A 22,723-nucleotide genomic window follows, 5' to 3' on the forward strand; every position below is an offset into this window, starting at 1 on the left:
GAAGCCCACGATTGGCTGAAAACGACGTCTGCTGTGTCTAAAAAAAAAACCGATACAAAGATGATGATGATGAAGATGAAACAGCATCACGCTGAAGGCGTTGTCATGGAAACGTGTCTGCTTTTTCTCGCGCCAAAACGCACGTGAAAATCCGACGGATCTGAGGCGGTTCCGACACAGCTCGGTTCTTCATGCCAAGTGCCGTCACGTGACAGCAGCACCAGCACCAGCTTCGCGTCCAATGGAATGAATGGACCGCAAATAGGAGCCAATGGGCTGCGAGGGGCGGGTATAAAAAGATAGACGCGCTGTAATCCGTCGCCGCAGCAGAACCCAACTGGACCGGACCGGAGCAACTTCCTTCGCACCGCATCGTCCCGCCGGAACCGACATCAGGTAAGGATCATCATTCCCACATTTCATCAGTGCTGCCGATCAAAAAAGACCCTCTGTCATATGTGTCATGTGCACACGACCCCCCACCACCCATCCCCTTCCCCCGACGTTACGTCATCACGGGTGCGGGGGGGCGGGGGGGGGGCAATCAGAACAAAGAGTCGCTGTTTACGCTCTTTTTCTGCAAATTCCTGTCGATGTATTTGCAATGATTTTCATTCTCATTCGACCCGCATCGAGCAGGTGCGCGAGCCCGCCACCCCCCCTTGCCTGCGCGCGCTCCCGTCCGCACGCAGGTGTTGCGCAGTCAGCGCAAAAGCGCGCACCGGACGCGCGCATCGCCGCTAATCGTCTTTGCGCGCACGCACTTCGGGCGCGAACTAACGCATCGCGTGACGTTTGCGGCTGCATGTGAGAGGGTCAGAGGTGAAGGTGAACAAGGTGAGGGTGGGAGGCCTGCACCGGCGGGCACGCGCGCGCACGAGCTGCTGCGTCACTGCGCACAAGCAAGCTCAGCTCCTGCGTGACCTTCACCACACACGCAAGCCACCAATCAATCGGGGATCGATCAAGGAGGACAACAGGCCCGTTCCAAGCAAAAGGGGATCCGGGGCTTCTATATCGTACGATCATATGGATGATTGATCCTTCATTTGGGGAATTTACCCTTGAGTGATGAGAGGAATAAATCCAGCGACATTGCCAAGTCGTAAAGCACAAAAGATGGATGCAGCTCAGCCAGTGGCATGGCTCTCAAACTTTTCAGACAAAAAAAGAATGTTCCCTCCTTGTAATAAAAACCACTCATCAAAATTGAAAAAAAAAGTGGTCCTACAATATTAGATATTAGTACAATGATGGCATTTTCTAAGAAAACAAACTACGTTTAGTCAGAATACAGTGTTCCCTCGTTATTTCACGGTTCACTATTTGCTGTTTCACGGATGTTTTTTTTTTAATCAATTTTTGCTGTCCTATAAACGTTTGAACAGTTTAAATATGAAAAAGGTTCATGCCTATTAGTGTAATAAATAAAAGGAGAGAGTGGTTTTACAGCCTTCATACATAGAATATAAACAAATTAAAAAATGAACAAAAAACAATAAACCCAGGCTTACAATTTGTAAATCAAACAAATTTTGAAAAGTAATAAATGAATAAACATAAAAGAAAAAACAACAAACGTGTGGTAAAAAAAAAAAAAAATCATCTACTTCCAGTCAGATTTCACATGGGTATTTTTGAGAACATAACCCCAGCATAAACAAGGGAACGCTTTTTCCAGAAAAAACAAATGGCCTATGAAAATATGAAATAAACACTATCATAGACTAAAGATAGAATACAGTACTACAAGAAATCTAAATAAATGGCAAAGAAAAAGAACAATTTGGTCAATATATTTTGAGAAAACACTGTTTAATATCAACATAAACAGGAAAACCACCTAATTAATAATTTTATATATATATATATATATATATATATATATATATATATATATATATATATATATATATATATATATATATATATATATATATATATATATATATATATATATATAACACTAAATAAAAAATTGATAAAAATAAAAGTTGATAATCAGTAACTCTAAGAAGATGAACAAATTATTTAAATTTTAAAGTGAAATATAATCAAAAAGTAAAGTACTTGAGAAATGATTCATTCACATACCACTAGAGGGAGCACTTTTTCAGAGGTAGCATTTAATTTGGGGGTGCGGTGTGAAAACGCAGCAACCTTGACTATAATAATAAACATAGAATAAAATCGCTTACTTTGAGGGGCATAAATTCTCAGAATTCATATTTATTGAAGTTAAAGTAAAATAATTCATTAATTTGATCAGCTGTTAGTTGTGGATTAATGGAGTACTTGTTGCCCTTCTCATGTCAAGCAAATCAATATTGAGTTTGCTAAGAAAAAGGTGACTGAAATGCTTTCCATGACCAAAGTCACAGGCATGATTCGTTTTATTTTTACACTGGCTGAATGCATGCCCTTCCTGACGGAAGCCAGCAATCAAACTTGCGCCCTCTGGGGCAGCAGTTCTCAAATTGGGGTACGAGAACCTCTGGTGGTACATAAAAGTACTTCAGAGGCCACGTGAGATTTTACCCAGCTTTTTGTAAAAGTACTTCAGAGGCTACGTTAGATTTTACCCAGGTTTTTGCAGGTACCCGCAAATCTAAATTCATACTTTTTAATGCTGCGATGGGAACAGTGCATTTTCTTTTCAAATCAAGAGCAAATTAACAGCAACATGAAACCACTCGATAAAATGACAGAAGGAAAAACAAATATGCCAAAATATTCCGCAAATGATCGACTTTGACTTCAGACCGCGACTATCAGTTGCTCTCAGATGCCCCCTAGCGTTTCCGCTACGGATGTTTATCCGCTCCGAGTCTCTGGCGTACCCCTGTCGGTATGTGTGTTCTGCAGCAGTCGCCATGCCTTTCGGGAACACGCACAACAAGATGAAGATGAACTACTCGGCCGAGCAGGAGTATCCCGACCTGAGCCAGCACAACAACCATATGGCCAAGGTGCTGACCCTGGATATGTACGCCCAACTGCGGGACAAGGAGACGCCTAGTGGCTTCACCCTGGACGATGTCATCCAAACCGGTGTGGACAATCCAGGTAAACCAACTCCCAAAACCTAAATGAACCCGCATGACTCCTGAAATCACCTTGCGTTGGGCCGATTAGAAACTTTAATTGGATCCGCGGCTTTATCACCGCTTTCTGCCTCTTGATTGGACTCGAGCTGATCTACCTCGAAATAAAGCCTTTGGCTGAATTAGCCAAGAACTGTTTTCAACAACAAGAATGATTTTGGACTCTCAGGTCACCCATTCATCATGACGGTGGGCTGTGTGGCGGGAGACGAGGAGACCTACGAGGTATTCCGGGATCTCATGGACCCCATCATCGAAGACCGCCACGGGGGCTACAAACCCGATGACAAGCACAAGACCGACCTGGACCCAGAGAACCTGCAGGTGAACTGCTTCCACCACTCTACTAAACATCACCAATGAAATAAATATGGGGTTCTTCCAAGAAGTAGGTTCCACACCCATGTAGCCCAAACCCGAGCGCACAGAGGACTTCCTGTGAGATAGAAAACTGAATATCCAGTTCTAAAACAGCTGATTAGATGAAACGAGATAACGAGATGGGTAAACTAAAAAAGAAAATAGCAACAAGAAGTTACCAAGTCCTAAAAGTTCCCTGTGCACCTTCCAATTCAGTCCACGGTTGGGTCACATCAACACAGAACTGTGGTCACTTCTGAAGAGAAAAGGCTAGAATTTTAGACCAGATCAACCACAATCCGGTCTTTGTCTGGAGCCAGCAACAGATTTCAGTATTTAGAGCACGGATTGGAGTAACTCACTTTTTGCGCTGATTGATTTCAGGAAAGCTGCTGAGTTAACGCTGGCAGTAGATGAAAAATCCAGGTCCAGAAAGCCAAAACCTCAACTCATGGGAAAATTAGCTCGTTTAGTCAGGTGAGTAGAGGTACCTGTGGCTAAAGTAAAACTGTGGCAGAGTTTTTACTTTCTGGACCTGGATTACCCTCTTCTGGCTGGCAGAGACTCCTGGTAGGATTGAATAAATTCAGGGTCCTTTCCAGTTCTCTGCATTTGACACCTTAGGCAAGATTCTGAAGCTAGACTAAAGACTTTGGAGCTTCAAACTTGTGAAATATGAATAGGCATTAGAGGAAGAATTCCAAGTACAGTAGTTGTTGGAAGAGGGGCACATCTAAAACATGCAGGAGACCGGACCTCAAAAGTCAGAGTTTCCCATTCCAGTTCTAGTCTCTTATGTTTTGAGTCCAATTAACTGAGGGTTGGTTTCCGGTTTCAGGGCGGTGACGATCTAGATCCAAACTACGTTCTGAGCTCTCGAGTTCGAACTGGCCGAAGCATCCGTGGCTTCTGCTTGCCGCCTCACTGCAGCCGTGGAGAACGTCGTGCCATTGAGGACCTCTCCATCCAAAGTATGACATCATTTCCTACAAGCCACTAGCAGCGCCTCCTGCTCGGCAAACAGCAAGTTGGTCCTTGTGATAATTTGCAGGTTTGGACGCCCTGGAAGGGGACTTGAAGGGTCGTTACTATGCCCTGAAGAATATGACGGAGGAGGAACAACAGCAGCTGATCGACGACCACTTCCTGTTTGACAAACCTGTTTCGCCGCTGCTGTTGGCGTCTGGCATGGCTCGCGATTGGCCCGACGGTCGTGGCATCTGGTCAGAATGTGTCTGATTTTTTCCGCTTGCTCAAACGTGTCACCACGCGACGTTCGCCACCGCGTGATGTTCGCTTGCGCTTGCAGGCATAACGACAACAAGACCTTCCTGGTATGGGTCAACGAGGAAGACCATCTGCGCGTCATCAGCATGCAGAAAGGCGGCAACATGAGGGAGGTCTTTACTCGATTCTGCACCGGGCTCACTAAGGTCAGTCAAAAATGTACTGCTCTAAAGCCTTGCTCCTCATAAGAAACACAAAAGTATTTGAGGAACCGAAATATCTTTAATGATCTGGTGGTTCTGGTGTCATTTTAATGTTCCATCTGACCACTGCACTGTTGACGGCCTGCCATCGTATTGGTAAAACTGATTGACTGAAATACCTCAAACAGATCGAGTCCCTGTTCAAGGATCGAGGTCATGAGTTCATGTGGAATGAGCACCTGGGCTATGTCCTCACGTGCCCATCCAACCTGGGGACCGGTCTGCGTGCTGGTGTCCACGTCAAAATTCCCAACCTCAGCAAGCACGAGCTTTTCGGCGAAGTCCTCAAACGTCTCAGGCTGCAAAAGAGAGGCACAGGTAGGAACCCAGTCAGGAGGATTTTCTTGAGGGGACCTAGGGGGATAGAGGACTTTGGGGGGACTTCAGCTAGAGGATCTTTGGTGAGAGCACCTAGTGGCGAGGACCTCTGATGCAGGAGCTTTCCTGGGTGGGACTTGTAGTTAAGGGGGCCTTGGGTGGGTGGAGCTTTGGTGGAGGACTTAGGAAGCCTTCGATGAAAGGACTTTGGCAGGGGGACCTTTGCCTGGGGAGCTTGACCGGGTGGCCCTGAAGGGATAATTGAGGGAAACTTCAGGTGGATCTTTGGTGGAGGGACCTTGGGAGGGGACCTTTGACAAAGACCTCGGCAAGGGGACCGGAAAATGACTAGGAAACCTTTGGTGGGTGGAACATTTGTGAGGGGACATTGGGTGGTCAGACCTTTCATGAAAAGACCTTGGCTGAGGTAGTCCTCCTCACATTTCAAGCGGGTTTGTTTTTATTCAGGGGGCGTGGACACGGCAGCAGTAGGCGGAGTCTTTGACATCTCCAATGCGGACCGCTTGGGTTTCTCCGAAGTGGAGCTGGTCCAGATGGTGGTGGATGGCGTCAACCTCCTGGTGGAAATGGAGAAACGCCTGGAGGCCGGAGACGCCATCGACGACCTGATGCCCGAGCAGAAGTGAACCTTTCACCTATGACACCTCGCACCCTTCACGTAATCTCTCGCACCCGTAACCACGCCTGCCCACCGCCCCTACACCTCAGCACCCCGACACCCCCTCCCTCACTTTAAGCAGAACCTGTCTTACGGGATGTTAGTGAGCCACGTAGATGTCTGACGCCTCCTCGATTTTCTAGTTCCTCTCTGGAGCAGCTAAAACATCCCATGATAATAATAATGACGTCAAACATAACAATGAATATAATGATGATGAATAAAGTCTGTGAAACACCTCCAAGTCTTCATTACATACACTTTGCTCACTTTATATCCTGCATAAATATACTGAATATACTGAATATACTATACATAAATATACTTTGAATGGACAAATGGATTCAATCCAAACTCATAAATTCTGCATGACGCCTTCAATGATAATAATATAGTAGTAGCAATAAAGAGCCATCCATCATGCCACCATGCACATTTTGTGCTGTCAAAAATCATCTCTGAAAATGAAAGCAATCAAGAAGTATCAGTCTGAGTGGCTGTGATTCTGACCCATTTGCCGCCTTTGAGCCTAGAGAAGAGCGCCGGCTTCTGATTGGTTGAGGCTCGTTCCTGCTCCAGACCGCGCCTGATGGAACGGATGTCAGCTGCCGAGACATGCGACTTGAGGGCGAGCAGCACCGAGAACACTGAGTCACTGTGGGGAACAAGTGCACAGGGTGTGGTCGAGTCCACCTTTATCGAGTCCAAGTCACGTTTGAGTCACAAAGATCTGAGTCCAAGTCAAGCCAGAGTCACAAAGTTTCAAGTCCAAGTCAAGTCTGAGTCAACAAGGTCCAAGTTTAAGTCCAGTTCCAAGTCCAAGTCTCGATGAGAACAAGGGTAAACCTTAAGACAGCAAAAGTCTATTTTCACAGATCAAAATTTGAGAAGCTTAATATTTTAAAAGGTTGTGTCCAAAACTGTCTAGCCGAATCCGAAACAAGACCGAGTCATGTACCGAGGAGTCTGCGTCAAATCTAAGACAACGTAAATCCGTGTCCATCCGGACTTGGGTTTAAATTTGGACTCAAGTGCGACAGTCCTGTCATGGTAACCACGTGTGTTTGAAAACAGAACCCACCGTCCATTCAGAAAGAGGAGCGCACCTGAAATCCGGGAACCTCTTGGCGAAATCCATCATTTCTTGCCGAACACGTTCCGGTCGGTTCAGACGAACCATGTCGGCCACATGGTGTAACATAGGGCCCAACTGCGAAGGTCCACCACCGCCCTGACCGCAGGATCATAGTCGGGTTCTCAAATGGCTGAGCAGATATTATGGGAAAGGACGTTCTCTCACTGCTGCCGTGTGGAAAAAGTCGTCCATCTTGTCTGCGTCTGCCACCATCCGTTCCACTGCGGCCTCTTGCTCCTCGCTGCTCTTCAGACGGCTCTTCGACATCCTACTCAGGTACTCCGATACTAACTCCCGGTGAAACGCACGCACCAACCTCTGCCCCAACACAGAAAGATGTGACAGTCGCACGGCTAAGACAAAGTTGAGAGACAGCACAGATACACACGTAATAGAGAGAGGTGGGACTGACATGTCTGCAGGAAGCTTTGAGTCGAGTCAGCTGAAGACTCAGGAGTTCAAACAAAGTATCCAGTAGCAAGTCCATGACAGGTGAGCCATCCAACCAGCCCAGCGTCCACAGCTGCCTGTAATACACCTGAAGACGTGCCCGCACCTGTAAGCGTGCCCATGATTGTCCACACATACATGGGCTTTCCTACCTTGAGATGTTCGTGGATTGGACGAGTGAAAGTGGAGTACACGTGTTCCCTCAGCGCATTCAAAATGGCCTCACAGCGTTGCTTCTGTTGCCAAGACATCCGTCCTATTTGAGGTCCCTCTTGACTTTCCTTTTCAATATCTGGTTGAGTTCCTGGATGGCTTGCCAACAGACTCCCTGTTTGAATTCCCAAATGATTTCCTCGTTGACCTCCAAGTTGACCCCCTGTCTGACTTGCCAACCGACTCCCTCCTTGACTCGCCAGATAACTCCCTGGTTGACTCGCCAATCGACTCATCCTTTGACTCTCTAGATGTTTTTCTGAGAGGCTTGCCACTTGACTTTCTGGTTGACTTTTGATGTAATCTCTGTGGACGTGAAAGGTCCCGAGTCAGACTTTGTTGCATCTGGACTTGCTCGGTCAATAATTCACTGCCTGCTCATCCATCAGGCGTCAAAATATTTAAGGACGATCAACGGCATCACCTGAGTTGTTCCTCGCAGACCAAGTGAGCTTTCATCCATGTTGACACATGCTCATCCTTTTTACGTGAAAACTTTTCTAAACTCCTCTTGTACCTGAAAGATGTGTTTCTGAAAATTTCGCGATATTCGTTGGTACGTCAGTTGCGTTGGAGTACCTTAGGAGGAAGCTCTCCAGGTGAGCTGTGATCCTGTGAGCTTTGGCGCCATCACCATTGACGAAGCAGCTCAAGTCTGCAAGGGATCCGTCCATCACCTGAAAATATATCCGAGACACTTGTCATATAAGGCCTGTGACACACGCGGTGAATGTCTGCCACCTGAATGACATCGATGGCCAGTGGACAGAAGAAGAAATCTTCCATGACTTCTGGCATGGTGCCGCAGGTCCAGTTTTTTTCTTCTCTCTGCAGGACTTTATGTAGCCACAAGGAGACCTGATCCTGGTTAGGAAATTAAAAGCAGATGTGTTGCTAACTGGCACATTTTGATTGTGTTATTAGTACTGTAGTGTTGCAGTTCTTGAGTCCTGTCTTGGTGTCGAGATTGGACACGGCCTCAACTTGCAATCAAAGGCATTTTTACTTGGTCTTGTCCCAGTCTCAGATACTGAAGGTCGGACTCAGGATTTTGATGAAGGCTGGTTGAGAACTACTACTACTACAACTACTACTGCTATGAACAGTGAGAAATTGCATGACTTTTGGCCTGTTTTTGCTTCTGTTTTCGCTTCAAAAGTTGAAAAGTCCTGCACCTGTTTGAGTCTTGATCTTCAAAGTTCTTGTCCTCCCAAAGTCTTGGTCTTGTCTCAATCTCAGCCTCAAAAATTCTTGGGCTTGTCTTGGTCAAAACCTCCAAATGTCTCGTTCTTGTCTTGGTGTCAATCTCAAAAGGTTTTGGTGTTATATTGGTCTTAACCTTCAAACATCTTGGTCTTGTCTCAATCTCGACCTCCAAAAGTCAGCGTCTTGTCTCGGTCTCGACCCCCACAAAATCTTGGACTTGTCGCAGTCTCAACCTGCAAAAGTCTGCGTCTTGTCTTGGTCATGACCTCCTCCCTTTAGACTCGAGAATGTCTTTGTCTCAATTGGCACTGTCTGGACTACAATACTGGTCCTGACCTCCTTGTTGTTCATGTAACGCTCCTCCAGCCGCTGCACCTGATCCTGCTGCAGAAGAGCGCCCAAACACCCGGTCTTCAGCTTCCCACGCAGTTCTTCATGCTGCAGGATTTCCCTGCACGACCACACACCTGCGTCACGTGACTCAATTTGCACGTTTGCAACGTTATCGAGCGACAGGTGTTCTCACTTTGGGTAGAACGCGTTGACCCAGAAGAGCAGGTAGGCGCAGTCGTCTGCTTCTAGTCCAGCTTGGATCATGCGGCTCAGTCGAGCCGAGAACGTCCGCTGACACAAACCGGCATACACGTTGAGCAGGTCCACGTGAGCCCCGTAACAAGGCTGCAGCACACGTACGCACCGCAGCAGGTCCGCCTTCACTCGCTTACCCATGCCGCATACCTACACGCACATGATGGATGACCTTTTAGTCCGAGGACAGGAAGTAATTTCACAGACCGACTCACCTGCCTCTTGATGGGTGTGGAGAGCCCGCCCATCTCGCCGCGGTTTCCCTCTCGGGCGGCCTCCTCTAATCCGGACTCGATTACGTTGGCGAGCAGCGCGTTGTGACAACCTAGACACTTGAGAGGTCGCCACGGTGGGCCTTCGTTGCCTGCCCAGCGCCGGTCCTGTTCCTCCTGTAACTGCATGGCGGCCACGGCGCTCGACAGGTCTAGCGGGTCATCAGAAGATAGACTTTCCTGGATCGCCGTCAGGATTCGCAGCTTCAGACACTCCAAGTCTCGCCAGAGTCGGTCGACGTCTTCTTGGTTGGGCCGGGCCTGACTAAGGAGCTCCTCCTCCCTGACCGATAACCTCCTGCTGATCTCCTCCAGCTTCTCCTCATTCTCTGACAATTTCTTGCTGCTGTTTTCTGACTCCATCGCCTCTGCGTAGAAAGAAAAGATTGCTGACTTAAGCTCAGATTCTTTGTGGTTCTCTTGGGAGTTTCTGCTTTTGCATGTTTCTGCTCTCCAAGTTCAAGTCCTGCATCCGACCTGCGTTATGTTTCTGCTGATCCACGTTCCTCCGGAACCTTCCTGGAAACTTCAGCCATTTTCTCACTGCCTCTGGGCTGTCTTCCATGACACAATTTCTTTCACCTGAACATGTCAATAGTCATAACTGAATTAGTTTGTTGTCAGTAGTCCAGTTCATTTTTCAGCAAATCTAATTTAATGCCTTTTAAAGCCATGACAGGAACTTTCTTTTCAAATTAATAGTTAATTAAAAGGAACATGACACAACTTATTGCTAAATTGTGTTATAATGACTCATTTGCAATACATTCTATGCCTTTATTCTTATTCTTTTTTTTCATCCAAAGATACTTAGCTGGGGATAAAATTCATAGAGGGTACATCACCGAATAAAGGTTGACAACGGAAAATGTTTTTTTCCAAAATGTTTTTCTTGCTCTGTACGATTTTTAACCGTTTTGGCTAACCACTTGTTATTTCTGTAGTTTTAATACAAAACTGAATTTAATCACAGGGACATATTAGTATGTCTTTCTTTGAATTCAAACATTCAACAGCGGCTATGTATTATTTATGATTTTTCACAAGGTGGGGTAGAAGAACATGGCTGAACATGGCTGGCGCCGATCAGGCATAAATTCCTGTTTTCTTTTCCCCCTTTGCTATTAAATGTTTGAAAAGAATTTGTGAATTATGAAAAGCGCATTCATAACTAAATTACAAACACACACACACCACTGTTCCACATCAGTCTTAGTGTTCCACATCATTAAGGCTAAAACGCAATGAAATGATCATCTTTTGACTCACGTAAGGAGGAAGCTTCTTTTTTCTTTTTTCCTTCGAAGTTTTCCCATCAAATGTCTGGTGTCAAAAGCCCTTTGGAATAAAAGAGACGTAGCGGGCGGAGCCTACTGGCAGAGTCATGTAACTGAAACATGAGCCTCAAAACCTCAATGAAAACAAGCCTTTTGAAATGGACCAACCGACAGCCAACTTTCAAACACACACACACACACACACGCACGCGCACGCACTTAAATAATCACATGCAAACAGATATGTCGGGCAAAAATCAAAGATGACAATTTTGTTTTCAAGAAGACTTCGCACACGATTTATTTATTTAATTCTAATAAATGACACTGAAGAACATTCATTTCATTTCATTCAGACGTCACAGCATTCATGTCGCAAGTGAGCGCCCCGATCCTCAGCCGGGGGCGTGGCTTGGATGGAAGTCAGACAGCAAGCGTGGATGTCGCCATAGCAACCGTGGGACGGCGACAACATCGACACCAAATGACAAAGCGTTTTGTTTTGTTTAGTTTTTTTTGTTCACAAAAGCGTTTTTTTTTTTGGTCACTTCAAATAAATGATCGCTCACCACAACGGACACCATCGGCGTGCGTCGGCACGCCGTATTTCCGCACACAGACACAGGGGACGCCGTCTCACGGTAAAGCTAATCGGCATATTCCTTTTGCTACCTTTTGTATGAACGAGCATGTGTACAATATTAGGAACACGCTTCGGCATTTTCACAGCATCTGACGGCGCGTTTTCTGAGCCACCCCGTTTTGTTTGCCGCCGCCGCCGCCTTTCTTTTCCTTGGAGGAGGTCAGAGAACTTTGGTCGGTGGCCTGAAGACTCCCAGCCGGATCCACCGCCCAGTTGATAACTGCACACACACCGGGACCAATCACTTCAACACCTACTTTTTAAAAAATGAATACATTCTTACTAATCCGCATCATTATTTTTTATTTTTTTTAAGATCGGTCAAATGCCAAGGCATCTGAGTCAAGTTCGAAAGCAATGCTAAGGAGACTGAGTCAAATGCCAAGGAGTCTGAGTCAAGTCCAAGCAAATTGCCAAGGAATCAGAGTCAAGTTCGAGTCCGATGCTAAGGAGTCAGAGTCAAGTCAGAGTCAAATGCCAAGGAGGCCGAGTCAAGTTCAAGTCCAATGCCAAGGAGTCTAAGTCAAGTTTGAATCCAATGCTAAGGAGACCGAGTCACGTTCGAGACAAATAGCAAGGAGTCTGAGTCAACTTCAAGTCCAATGCGACGGTGTCCGAGTCAAGTCAGAGTCAAATGCCAAGGAGTTTGACTCGAGTTCAAGTCCAATGACAAGGAGTCTAAGTCAGGATTTGGAGTCTAGATTTGTAACCGCGGTTCTCAAGATCAGTCTTTGATAAATACAGTCTTGGTGGCATTGTTCAAAAGTCTTGCTTTTGTTTCTGTCTCAAACTCGAAAAGTCTTAGTTTTGTCTTGGTCTCAAGACTGCTCTCTCTTGCCCTTGTCTCAGTCATTTCATCTAGATAATGTCTTGGTCTCGATCAGATGGTGTAATATGAATGAAGGCTCTGAGTATTGTCATATTCTCTGTGTATAAGTTGCTCCACCATTTGTGTTCATCTTCTAAACCTGCAACTATTGACGCTAACTGTTAGCAAGTCAACAACTTTTACATTGTTCATTATCTTTTCTCTAAAAACTCATAAGTCGGATCACTCTTATCTCAAGGCAGATCTTTAAAAAATGTGATGGTTTACCTTCCAGCTGCCTTTGGACTCTTGTGAGTTCCGTGACGATGGATGAGATCTCCTGCAACACGACAGACGCTAACATGAGCACCGAATCGCAAATTTGCCCACGAGTGCACACGCGACCTGATTGGATGTTTTCAAAACCGGAAGCTCTGCGTCCCCCTTGATCTTCGTTTCAATCTCCTCCCACACGTCCTCTTTGTTGTGGAACATGAGCCTGAACCGAAAAACCGTCAAATATTTCAAACGTTGCGCTAGTTTGTGCAGAAAGGCGGGCAGAAGCAACGTCTCACTTGAGTTTTGCGGCCAGCTGCTCTGTGTTGTCCCGGATGGCGTGGGACAGATGCCGCAGCGGACTCAGCGGCTGCGTCTCCTGCAATGCCGGAGGACACCATCAACGCCCGCATGGACGCTCGCAAAATAAGGCAAAAGACATTCGGAAAGAACGCCACCGGATGTCACTAGCAATTCGACAATCGGGCAATCAATCAATCAGTGACAGGCGAGAAGCAAGGTAGGCGTGGCCAAGGAGGAATGAAAGAGCGACCTCGCCACAGTCCCACTCGGCTCGATTCATGTTTGCGTCCAGTCGGGAGCCGGGAAGGTTCCGGAGGCTCAGAGTGTCATCGGGGACCAGTTGAAGCAGCTGCAAACACAACACAACTACACAACTACACAACTAGACAATCCTCAGCACGCTGTTTGTGTTGCTGCTCTGTGTGTGCTGCTCAAAAGTTTGCAATTAGCCTAGCAACCATGCTCATTTTCTCTACCTCCTCTAAGGTGTTTTGCATTAGAAGTTAGTGGTACAGCGCGCTTTATTTTGAAGGTGGTGTCATGTCTTCAGCAAAACTATTCTCAAATCAAATTCAATTGCTAATTAATAATGATTAAAAAAGGACAAAATTAGGCTGACACTGTATCATATAGCGCCAATTGCCAACGATTAGCAGTGGCTCTAACATTAGCTGTAGTAGCGAGTAGCACTAGATGCTAGCAATGTCAGCGGCTAGAAGCCCTCAGCTGCCCAATATAGGCTTTTCAAAGGCACTTTAATAGACATACGTGACTTCAGTGACACAGTTGCCGTTCCTACTGATCACTTTTTAACAAAAGTGCTGTTTTAGGTATTCAAAATGGCTACTGTGGGTTTGATCTCATTTTTTTTCAGGTAGCAAATGGGGAGGTGTTTATCTGTGAAGCCTTTTGACAAAACCTCTCATTGTCCACAGAGATTAGTTTCGAGACGTTTTCAAAAATATGAATTTTCGACATACGTCCATTTTGATTTCTACAAAACCAAAACTCTAAACGTCTCGATTTTCATTTCCTAGCAGCCAAAAAAGTTCAGATAGTAATTGAAATGTATGAAAATGAGAGATTAGTAAACGATACCATTAAAAGATGAATGTGCCAAAACATTAAACACGTTTTTCTCTAAAGCAGGGATTTCAACATTCAAAGTCCTTTAACTTTGTCAATTTTTGAGCTACGACCGTATTTGTATTTGATTTTGAAGGGAATCAAGTGAAAATATACCGAAATATTCGATAGCTGCAGCCCTACTTAACCGTTAGCCTAGCGTTAGCTTGTTTTGTCTGGTGGTCGCGTCATGTTTTTCGGCCCACCTCCTGGCTGGCAGAGACGGCAGAGGCTGACGTGTCAAGGACTGAGCCGGCCGCGGCGGCGGCGGCGGCGGCAGAGGTGCCGGTACAATCACCATCTCCAGCGACGTCGTGGATTTCTTTGGCTAAGATGGCCAAGTCTTTGGCCAAGTCGTGACTAAGCCTGAGAAGGACGAAAACCGCATCAGGGGGACATCGCTTGTCGTTTTCAATTTGGAATGATAAAAACAAGACTTCTCATTTGAGTTGATTTTAAATGTCACCGAAACGAAGAAATATCCTTCATCTTTCTGGTGAATTGTCAATTGAAACATGAAAGAAAGAAGCATCCAAATGGCAAATGGTACAGAACCGGCGTCGGCGTACTTTGCAATCTCTGCGCTGTGCGTGGACCAGTTTTGGTACGGGTCGCTCCGGTCCTCGTCCTCCTCTGTCTCCAGCGAGACGGACTTTGAGCGGCCGGCCGCCGTCCTGTTGCTCCGAGGAGTCTGGGCGGAGCGTTTGGCTTTCGTTGTGCTGCTTTTGTAGTCTTCGTCCGACGAAGAAGATAAGTCGGAATTTTTCTGCTTGGTGTGGACACCTGGAAATGTTGACAAAAATCATCCGACTTGATCATTTCTACGGAAAATCGGTACAAAAAAACGAGAAAAAAACAACAACTAGACATCTGTGGGTAATTTAGACTTTTACTTCAATTTGATTTTTAATTTAGACAACGTTCAGACAACAGAGGATAATGCTCAATTACGATTTTAACGTGACCTATATGTGACCTGTGCGTGAACCAAAAATGGCCCAAAACTGTACCGGGGGACACAGGGGCATAAAAATCGTAATTGGGTCATTAAAAACTGCTGGCTGACTAGTCTCAGTTGCACAGACCAGTTAGGTCTGAATCTGCAAGGTGACGGAAAGACCAAGCCCAAAAACTGAAATGAAAAACAAAAACTCACTGCTATTTGGGTACTTGGTCCCACCGGTGCGGGCGCGGGTCAGCGCGTTCTTCCCCGGAGCTCCTCCCACTTTGCCGGCACCCTGCCGGGCGTCGCTCACCGAGGACTTCTTGGCGTTGGGGACCGAATCGACGTTCCGGTTGGAGAAAGCGGAGCGTCCGGCCGGGGACGAGGTCTCATTGTCGCTGGGAGTCGTAAAAGAACCGGTCCGCTTCCTCGGTAGCGCCAAGATGTCCAACCTGGAGAGTTTCTTGGCCTCCGGCGCCGCTTTCGGCGCTACGGTGGCATGGTCAGAACTTTGAGAAGCCCGGTCGGTTTCCGCGCCTTCGTTGTCCGAAGCTTCTCCGAGGCGCGCTCGCCGCAACATGGACGCTCGAGTGGGACGCGGTGCGGACAAGCTGTTGGAGCGCGTCAGAACCTGCATGTTTGCGGTCTTGTCCTCTTTTTGGAGCGAGAGCGCCTTTTTACCGCGCCCGGACGTTTGGGAGGCTTCTTGATCAGAAAATGTCGTTCCAGAAAGCTGCTGGCCCTCAGCGGAGAGATCCAAAGATCCACGGCCGCCAGCGCTGCGGCGCATCTGAAAGCGCTTGGTCGCCTCCGCCTTGTGCGCGGGGGTAACGGCGGCCTGGTTTCGCCGTTTTTCCGAAAGCCTTTCTCGAGCCGAGAGCTGTCGTCCCTTCTGCTGCCCGGAGGGGGTCTTCTCCTTTTGGAGACCGCCGTTGGGCCGTTTCTTCCCGGCCGAAGCGACGGACAAATTTTTGCTGCTCACCTGGCTCACGGTGCTCGCGGTGTCCACGTCAGACTCTCCGGAAAGCGAATCGTCGACGTGGCTGGACGAGCCGCCTTGCTTGGAGCTCTGCCCCGAGTCCGGAGACGGGAATTTGCCGGCGTCTCGGAGGAAGGTCTCTGCTTCCAGAAACGTCTCCGTCCTCTGTTCCAAGTCTCTCATGGACGGGTGACTGGAAATATGCGGAAGCTTCTTGACTTGGACGTGCTCGCTCGGTCCGGTTTTAGTGAAACTCTCCTGCCGCACGAGGGACGAGGCGTCTTTTGTCGGGACGCAATCCTTGCTCTGCGTTTGGAGATCTGGTGCCGAGCTGTTGGGTTTGATGGCCCCCCTTCGTGGTTCGTGACTGCCGAGTTGTCGGATCAGGACGGTGGTTGGGGGGGTTTTGGCGCGGGGGTCCGGGCTCCTCTGAAATCCGGTCGTACTTTCTTCAGAACCGATGTAGAAGATGGTGGATTTTGCGGAGGATTTTTGGGAGCCCTTTGAAGGAACCGAAGATTTCAAAGCCGCTTGATGGTTCTTCATTTGCTTTAATATGTGTCCGTCCTCTGAGCGGCTGGCATCACTCAGACTATCCGGGTCCAGTTCATCCTGAACCGACAGGCACTGAGTGAAGTCTTGCTGGTGTCGGGTAGGACGCGGTGCTCTTTCGACGCGGTCCTGGTCTTGAGGGGATTCGTGGCGTATGACGAGGCTCGGTAAGGCACCGTCCAGCTTTTCGGGGGGGACCTGAGGCAGAAGCCGTCTTGTCCTGGAGCTGTGACTGGACTCTGACTCCGAGCGGTCGTAGCCGTAACCTTCACTCAGCTGGATCGGCGCGTGCGAATCTGCGGAGACGTCGACAATGAACGCGTTGACGGCACGGACGCTCAGTCCCGAATAGCGTTTTAGTCCACCGCGCCAAACGAGATTATTGAGACCGAGGCAAGACCAAGACTTTCCGAGGTCAAGACCAAGACAAGTCTAAGACTGGAAGGAAAAGGACTAAAACCGTTTTTTATCCCAATTGGTTTGCATCAAAAACAAGTTCTGCTATGGTTTGGAAACAGTACAATGAAACAAGTCTCAAATTGAAGCAGGTGACACCAAGAGGGCGGACCAGAATCTGCATTCTGCGTATCTCTTCTGCGTATTGGCCTGGTCTTGACCAGTCTTTATCAAAAGCCCTTCCCGAGACAGAAAGACAATGTAAAAAATGTCTTTGATTCGGAGACGAAACGGAGTCAAGACTGATCTAAGAAAGCAAAAATTGTTTTTTCCGAGTGGCCACTTGCAGATCAGGCTACACGAATTTACATATTTGAAGAGTTCAAAAAAACCTCATATGTGATCTTCAAGGGTCAGTCATAAACATATTTTATATTTTGGGCACTTTGTTTTTTTCAGATTCAGAAGAAGCTGTTACCTGTATAAACCCTGTAAAAAGTAAAGTTACCTTTTGATAAAAGTTGATTTATACTTCTTTTTTCTTTCCTAAATGTTATAAAGGATAACATTTGAGGTAATTTTTTATAGATAATGATCTTATTTATAGTCTCTACAATGAGTTGTGACTGTAAAATCATCATTTTTTTCTCTTTCCTAAGAGACTTTGCAAAAAATAATTGAGAACCGCACGAACGCCACTGCGATAAGACGCTAGGAAAATGTACGCGTACGAAGAACACGATTGTCTCAATACAAGCTCATTGTTATGAAAAGCACCTTCTTGAGATGGTGCAGAACCAGGGGCAGCAGCGCTGTCTGCTAAACTGGCCCAACGGGAAACCCACTTTGGTCCTTCTGGACCTGAAGCCTGCGAGGAGAAGACGACGGCGAGCATTTTCATGTTATCCATTCGCTCCATGCAATACAGGTGATAGCTTACTGGTGTTTACCTGCAAGGCGCTTGCTGTGGGGGTGCTGCTAGCCAGACCAAAGTCATGCAACATCATGCAGCAGCTAGTAACGCTAGCATGCTCATCCTGCCCTTCATCTATCACAGGCCTCGGGGTTCCCGGGCTCAGCCCAGAATAGTCCGGAGAATCCAAGACCCCAAACACCTGTCGGATATTTTGACAGGTTGTGAGTAACGTTCGCTGTGAGTCGGGGACAAAAAAAAAAAAACAGGTCACCTGGTCGATCATGTTGCGAGCGTCTTCCACTTCCTGGTCGTGAGCATCTGTGTCGATGGTGTAAGTGCCGGCTTCGCTCACGCTGTCGTCTTCTTCGTTCCTCAGCAACCTCTGGCAGCCTTTGGGGTCTCCCGTCGGAAAACTCAGGGGTGGCGGAGCGGGTCCCGAGGAAGGGGCGACGGCGGGAGGCGGCGCCGTCGCGGCGGGGGCCGAGCGTTCCGGCGGAGAAGGAGGAGAAACCATCACCGGCGGGGCCGACATGGGCGGAGGGGACATCTGCTCTTTAGTAGGGAAGTGGTCCGGACCAGAACCCTTCAGGAATTCCACGGCAAACTCCCGAGCGAAGTCCCGGGCCAGTTTGGACTTCTTTCCGACGCTGCCGAAAGGACGAACGAAGATGGCCGAAGTGGAGCGAGGGGTCTCCGCGTCCGCCTGCTCGCGCTTCAGAGAACTGGATCTCTGGGGGACCCCGTGTCCACCCGGAGCTTTGAGCTGCACCGTGACCTGCTGGGTGGGGCCCACGTGACCGTGAACGGACGCCGGACGCTCGCCGCCTTTGCGCCGCTCCAGCTTGGTCTTGAGGGCGGAGTAGGAGTCGGCGTGGGCGGGGTTGTGGGTGAAGGACTGCGAGCGCTTCTTGCGAGGGTTGTCGTCGAAGAACTCGATGACGAAGGCCCGTTGACCCGGACGTTCGGGGGGACCCTGCTCGGACGGGTCCGTGACGGGAGACCGGGTCCGAGGGGGGCTCCGCGACGGGGGGGGCTCTGGGGCGACCGGGGACGTTTGCTCGGCCTGGACCCGGGTCTCGGAGCGCTCGGATTTACTCCTCCGTCCTTTGAGGGCCGGGTCCTCAGAGTCACTTTGGGTTCCGTCGTCATGGTGATGACCTGCAAACAGAAAAGCCCTTTGGATGACCGACATCAAGCGGCGCGATAGCATAAACGCGCTAATTGTCCGTCCGAGTGTCTTTCAAAAAATTGAATGGCTGGGATAAAACTCTAAGTACCCGTACTCTAAGAGTACGTTTTCAAATGCCAAACCTTAACCAAGTGGAGGCGTGTTATGTTTGCGTGGGGCTTCCAGAAATCAGTGTGCCGATTGGCTGTCGCGTGGGCGCGCGCCGCCGTCACCTCTCAGCGACTTGATATTGATGGCGAGGTCACTCTTGGTGCTGTAAACGTCATCGCAGGTGGGCCGCCTCCTCATCATGCTGACGTCGCTGCGAACCAGCCAATCGGCCACTTTGCTCTGTGACGACAGCGCATCTGCAGGCGTGGTCTTGACAGAGGGCGGCGTCTTCTTGTGGCGGGAGGAGAATTTGGTCACGTGGTCTTTGATTTTGATTTTCCCCGGCGTGCAGTCGTCAAACTCGATGGTGAAGGAGGCGTGACTCTGGACGGCGGGCGGGGTCTCGGTCGGGGCGGGGGGCGTGTCCTTGGTGGGGATCTCTTGTAGCTCCGCCTCCACAGCTTTGAGGGGTTGCAAGTCCTTGGTGGGGATCTCAAAGTAGCTTGCCTCGCGCTGGTACGGCGGGAAGGCTGTCTTTGTTTGGGGACCGGAAAGGCACCCGGGGAAATCCGGCTCCACGCTTGGAGTTTCTTTCGGCGCATCTGAGCAAACGCCGAGCGAAGCAGAGGAGGGATTTGAAGAACTGGTTTAATCAAAGTCATCCGGCCCTGGAGCTACAAGTTGGACAGTCCTAGAGGTTTTACAAGGTTTTACCTGGACGATGGTGATCTCTGTAAGGGTCTTCTTTCTGAGGTTCATCCCTGCGCTCCGCCCGACTCCCGCAATCCTCCTCGCCCCACCAAGACGGCTGCCCGTACAGCGGCGTGGGTCGTTCGGCCGGAACCTCTGCGACCGAGCGCAAGCACCAACGTGACAAAAACAAAAGGATGCTGTGTATCTAACCTTGACGTGATTTTCCAATTCAACTGCTTCCGTACCTTGCGTCAGACTCTTGATGCTGGGGTTCTTCTCTTGCTCTGCCTTCTTCCCTTGAGACGCTTTAAGGCTGATCTGCAATTGGCTGGTGTACTTTTCATGCTGTAACGACAGAGGGCGCCAAATACTAAGTCACGCTCTTTGAATGATCGTCTTTGGCAAACTGCTCAACGTCCCTCTGACGGCGTCAGCGTTTGACCCTGCCTTGCCTTCCCCTTCCCCTTCCCCTTCCCCTTCCCCTTCCCCTTCCCCTTCCCCTTCCCCTTCCCCTTCCCCTTCCCCTTCCCCTTCCCCTTCCCCTTCCCCTTCCCCTTCCCCTTCCCCTTCCCCTTCCCCTTCCCCTTCCCCTTCCCCTTCCCCTTCCCCTTCCCTTCCCTTCCCTTCCCTTCCCTTCCCTTCCCTTCCCTTCCCTTCCCTGGGACAATAAAGTTGTCTCAAAAGTGTGGGGAAGACGTGCCAACTATTCTTCCACTGAGATGTGTTTCAAGTGGTGAACAAAGGCGCAATGCCCTAAGGTTTGAACACGAAATCCGCCACACTAACCTTCAGAGCCTCTTCGGGGACTTTGTGTTGACTCTTCTCCAGGACGTAGACGTGAGAATGTGCATGTAGGTTAAGGAAAGAACAGCAACCAATGATTATTGTGCACATGGGACGGTGTTGGTTTTTCTCCACTGGGGCGGCCATCTTGCTTCAAGACCCCGCACCCATCTTGGACAGGGACATTTAGTACATCCCGGATTTTCACCCAAAGGCCTCCTCGATCTTGAATAGGACATTTTGGTACACCCCGCATTTTCGCCCCAAGGTAGCCATCTTGGATAAAAACATTAGGGACGACCCACGTCCGAAGGTGTTCCCAGCGAGGCAGGCCTCTTGGACAAGAGCGTTAAGTCCAACCCACATTCTTGTCCCAAAGCCTTCACAGTGACAGGCAAATTAGGTTCGACCCGCATTCTTCCGTCCAGGTCTCCACATGGGGGTGGCCATCTTTGGCAAGAACATTAGGTACAATCTGCATTCTTGTGCCAGAGACTTCCCAGGGGCGCCCCAGCCCCCCCCCCCCTCCCGTGTGCTGTATGTACTCAAATCTACAACGTATTTATTAGAGGTGCAACAACTAAGAGATTAATCCACAACTGCTACAACATTTTTGCTTTTTTTCTGACATGTGGCCCAACTGAATCGGAATCGTTTTCTTCATTTTCTCCCACGTCACTTTAAACTCCTGCAAAAGGAAGACAAGGAACAACAAACCCGTTTAAAAAGCAAAGGATATCATATCCGAAGCGGAGGACGTCGGACACTTTCAGCGTCATGTACGTCTGGTCGGGTATCCTCAGGTCGTTGACGAACGTCTGCGAGAAAGCCACAGGCATCAAACAACAGCTGTTGTGACGTCACGGCGTCCTCCGTGAGTGAGACTGCCTCACCCCGTTCAAGCTGCCCAGGTCCTTGACTAGGTGCTGGTCTGCGGTGGCATTGTAGTTGATAACGGCGTGCTGCTTGTCCACGCTGCGAGACTGCGTCCGGAAATGGGGACACCATCATCATGGTCATCGTGAGGGACGGAAAAGAAATTGGTTGCATTCTGACACACCTGCAGCATGAGCTCACAGTCCTCCCGGCCCACGAAGATCATCTCCTTGGGGAGGCGGTGCCGGGTACCAGAGCTGCTCACCAGGAACCACGATGTTACGCTCATCTTGCCAGCATCAAAGCATTCTGGGAGAAACAGAAGCATTGTCATCATCATCACCACCTCCATCGAGCCCCACCCACAGGACACATGTGTTTCATCGACCTGACGCAATAGACGTCAAATTGAAAATGTCCACCGCGCACGGTGATGAACAGCTGATCCGCACAGACAGCCCCCCCCCCCCCCCCCCCCCCCCCCCCCCACGCCCCAGCCCGGCCCATCCGCTCTCACCTCAGATCGACATGATGCTGAGCGAGGACCTTCGTCTCCTCTTCCGGCACGGCACCGCGACTGTGTCGCTCGGGAAGCTGCAATTGCTGATGACGACGACGACGACGCCACCGTGACATCTGCCGCGCCTACCTGACGCGGAAAACCTGGAGCAGCAGCAGCAAGAACCAGAACGAGGGCAGACGCCACCCGTCCAGCTGCGTCAAGACGCAGTGTGTAAGCCCAAAACAGGAACAAACACCACAGGGCCTTCATAATTAAAACATCCAACGCCTTTTGACTCGCAATTACGAAGAAAGTATCTCAAAAATAATGTCAAAGAATCCAAATTAGTCTACTAGGGTCAGCTACAAAGTAAATAAATCCTTCCTGTTTTGATCTTGCAGGTATTACCGAGGGGTTCACTTTTAATTTGAAGGCCAACCTGTTTCCGGCGCATCTTCAACCTGCTGCAACACAAGCACGCGCGCGCGCGCGCGCACAACCACCGCGCTACGTCGTTTGCGATGTCACGCTGCCAAACCTCTTTAGCTTTTAGCTCC

The 22,723-nt window shown here is 48.9% G+C and overlaps 3 protein-coding genes across 5 annotated transcripts; 1 reads left to right on the top strand and 2 right to left on the bottom strand.

Moving 5' to 3' along the window:
* The first annotated feature begins 231 nt into the window (after positions 1-231).
* Positions 232-6,190, top strand: ckbb (creatine kinase, brain b). Its single transcript, XM_088403686.1, has 8 exons — positions 232-396; positions 2,866-3,066; positions 3,274-3,428; positions 4,303-4,435; positions 4,516-4,687; positions 4,774-4,897; positions 5,083-5,272; positions 5,741-6,190. The coding sequence occupies exons 2-8, from the start codon at positions 2,874-2,876 to the stop codon at positions 5,917-5,919; spliced, it is 1,146 nt and encodes a 381-aa protein (XP_088259812.1). The 5' UTR covers positions 232-396; positions 2,866-2,873; the 3' UTR covers positions 5,920-6,190.
* Positions 4,722-11,102, bottom strand: LOC148406830 (tumor necrosis factor alpha-induced protein 2-like). The gene is made up of 13 exons (XM_088403685.1): positions 11,085-11,102; positions 10,293-10,397; positions 9,759-10,183; positions 9,482-9,693; positions 9,292-9,406; positions 8,491-8,613; positions 8,329-8,426; positions 8,174-8,266; positions 7,689-8,055; positions 7,499-7,624; positions 7,252-7,404; positions 7,058-7,182; positions 4,722-6,606 (listed from the first exon to the last, which is right to left on the bottom strand). Exons 2-13 carry the CDS (start codon positions 10,378-10,380, stop codon positions 6,426-6,428), a joined length of 2,106 nt encoding a protein of 701 aa, XP_088259811.1. The 5' UTR covers positions 10,381-10,397; positions 11,085-11,102; the 3' UTR covers positions 4,722-6,425.
* Positions 11,103-11,174: 72 nt separating this feature from the next.
* Positions 11,175-22,380, bottom strand: cep170bb (centrosomal protein 170Bb). Of its 3 annotated transcripts, XM_088403711.1 has the most exons (19): positions 22,182-22,380; positions 21,849-21,973; positions 21,682-21,771; positions 21,526-21,606; positions 20,792-20,848; positions 20,251-20,350; positions 20,027-20,158; positions 19,435-19,914; positions 18,305-19,191; positions 18,068-18,232; positions 17,895-17,985; positions 15,404-17,017; positions 14,817-15,030; positions 14,454-14,613; positions 13,373-13,471; positions 13,119-13,198; positions 12,949-13,042; positions 12,832-12,883; positions 11,175-11,955 (listed from the first exon to the last, which is right to left on the bottom strand). In XM_088403711.1, exons 2-19 carry the CDS (start codon positions 21,951-21,953, stop codon positions 11,816-11,818), a joined length of 4,641 nt encoding a protein of 1,546 aa, XP_088259837.1. In that variant the 5' UTR covers positions 21,954-21,973; positions 22,182-22,380; the 3' UTR covers positions 11,175-11,815. The 3 variants fall into 3 exon arrangements, with proteins under 3 accessions (XP_088259837.1, XP_088259836.1, XP_088259838.1); XM_088403710.1 differs by lacking the exon at positions 22,182-22,380 and having other exon boundaries at positions 21,849-22,089; XM_088403712.1 differs by lacking the exons at positions 13,373-13,471; positions 22,182-22,380 and having other exon boundaries at positions 21,849-22,090.
* Between the last annotated feature and the right edge of the window lie 343 nt (positions 22,381-22,723).

Source organism: Hippichthys cyanospilos, chromosome 20 (genome assembly GCF_059441005.1).
Source record: "Hippichthys cyanospilos isolate Australia breed blue-spotted pipefish chromosome 20, RoL_Hcya_1.0, whole genome shotgun sequence".
Lineage (NCBI taxonomy): Eukaryota > Metazoa > Chordata > Actinopteri > Syngnathiformes > Syngnathidae > Hippichthys > Hippichthys cyanospilos.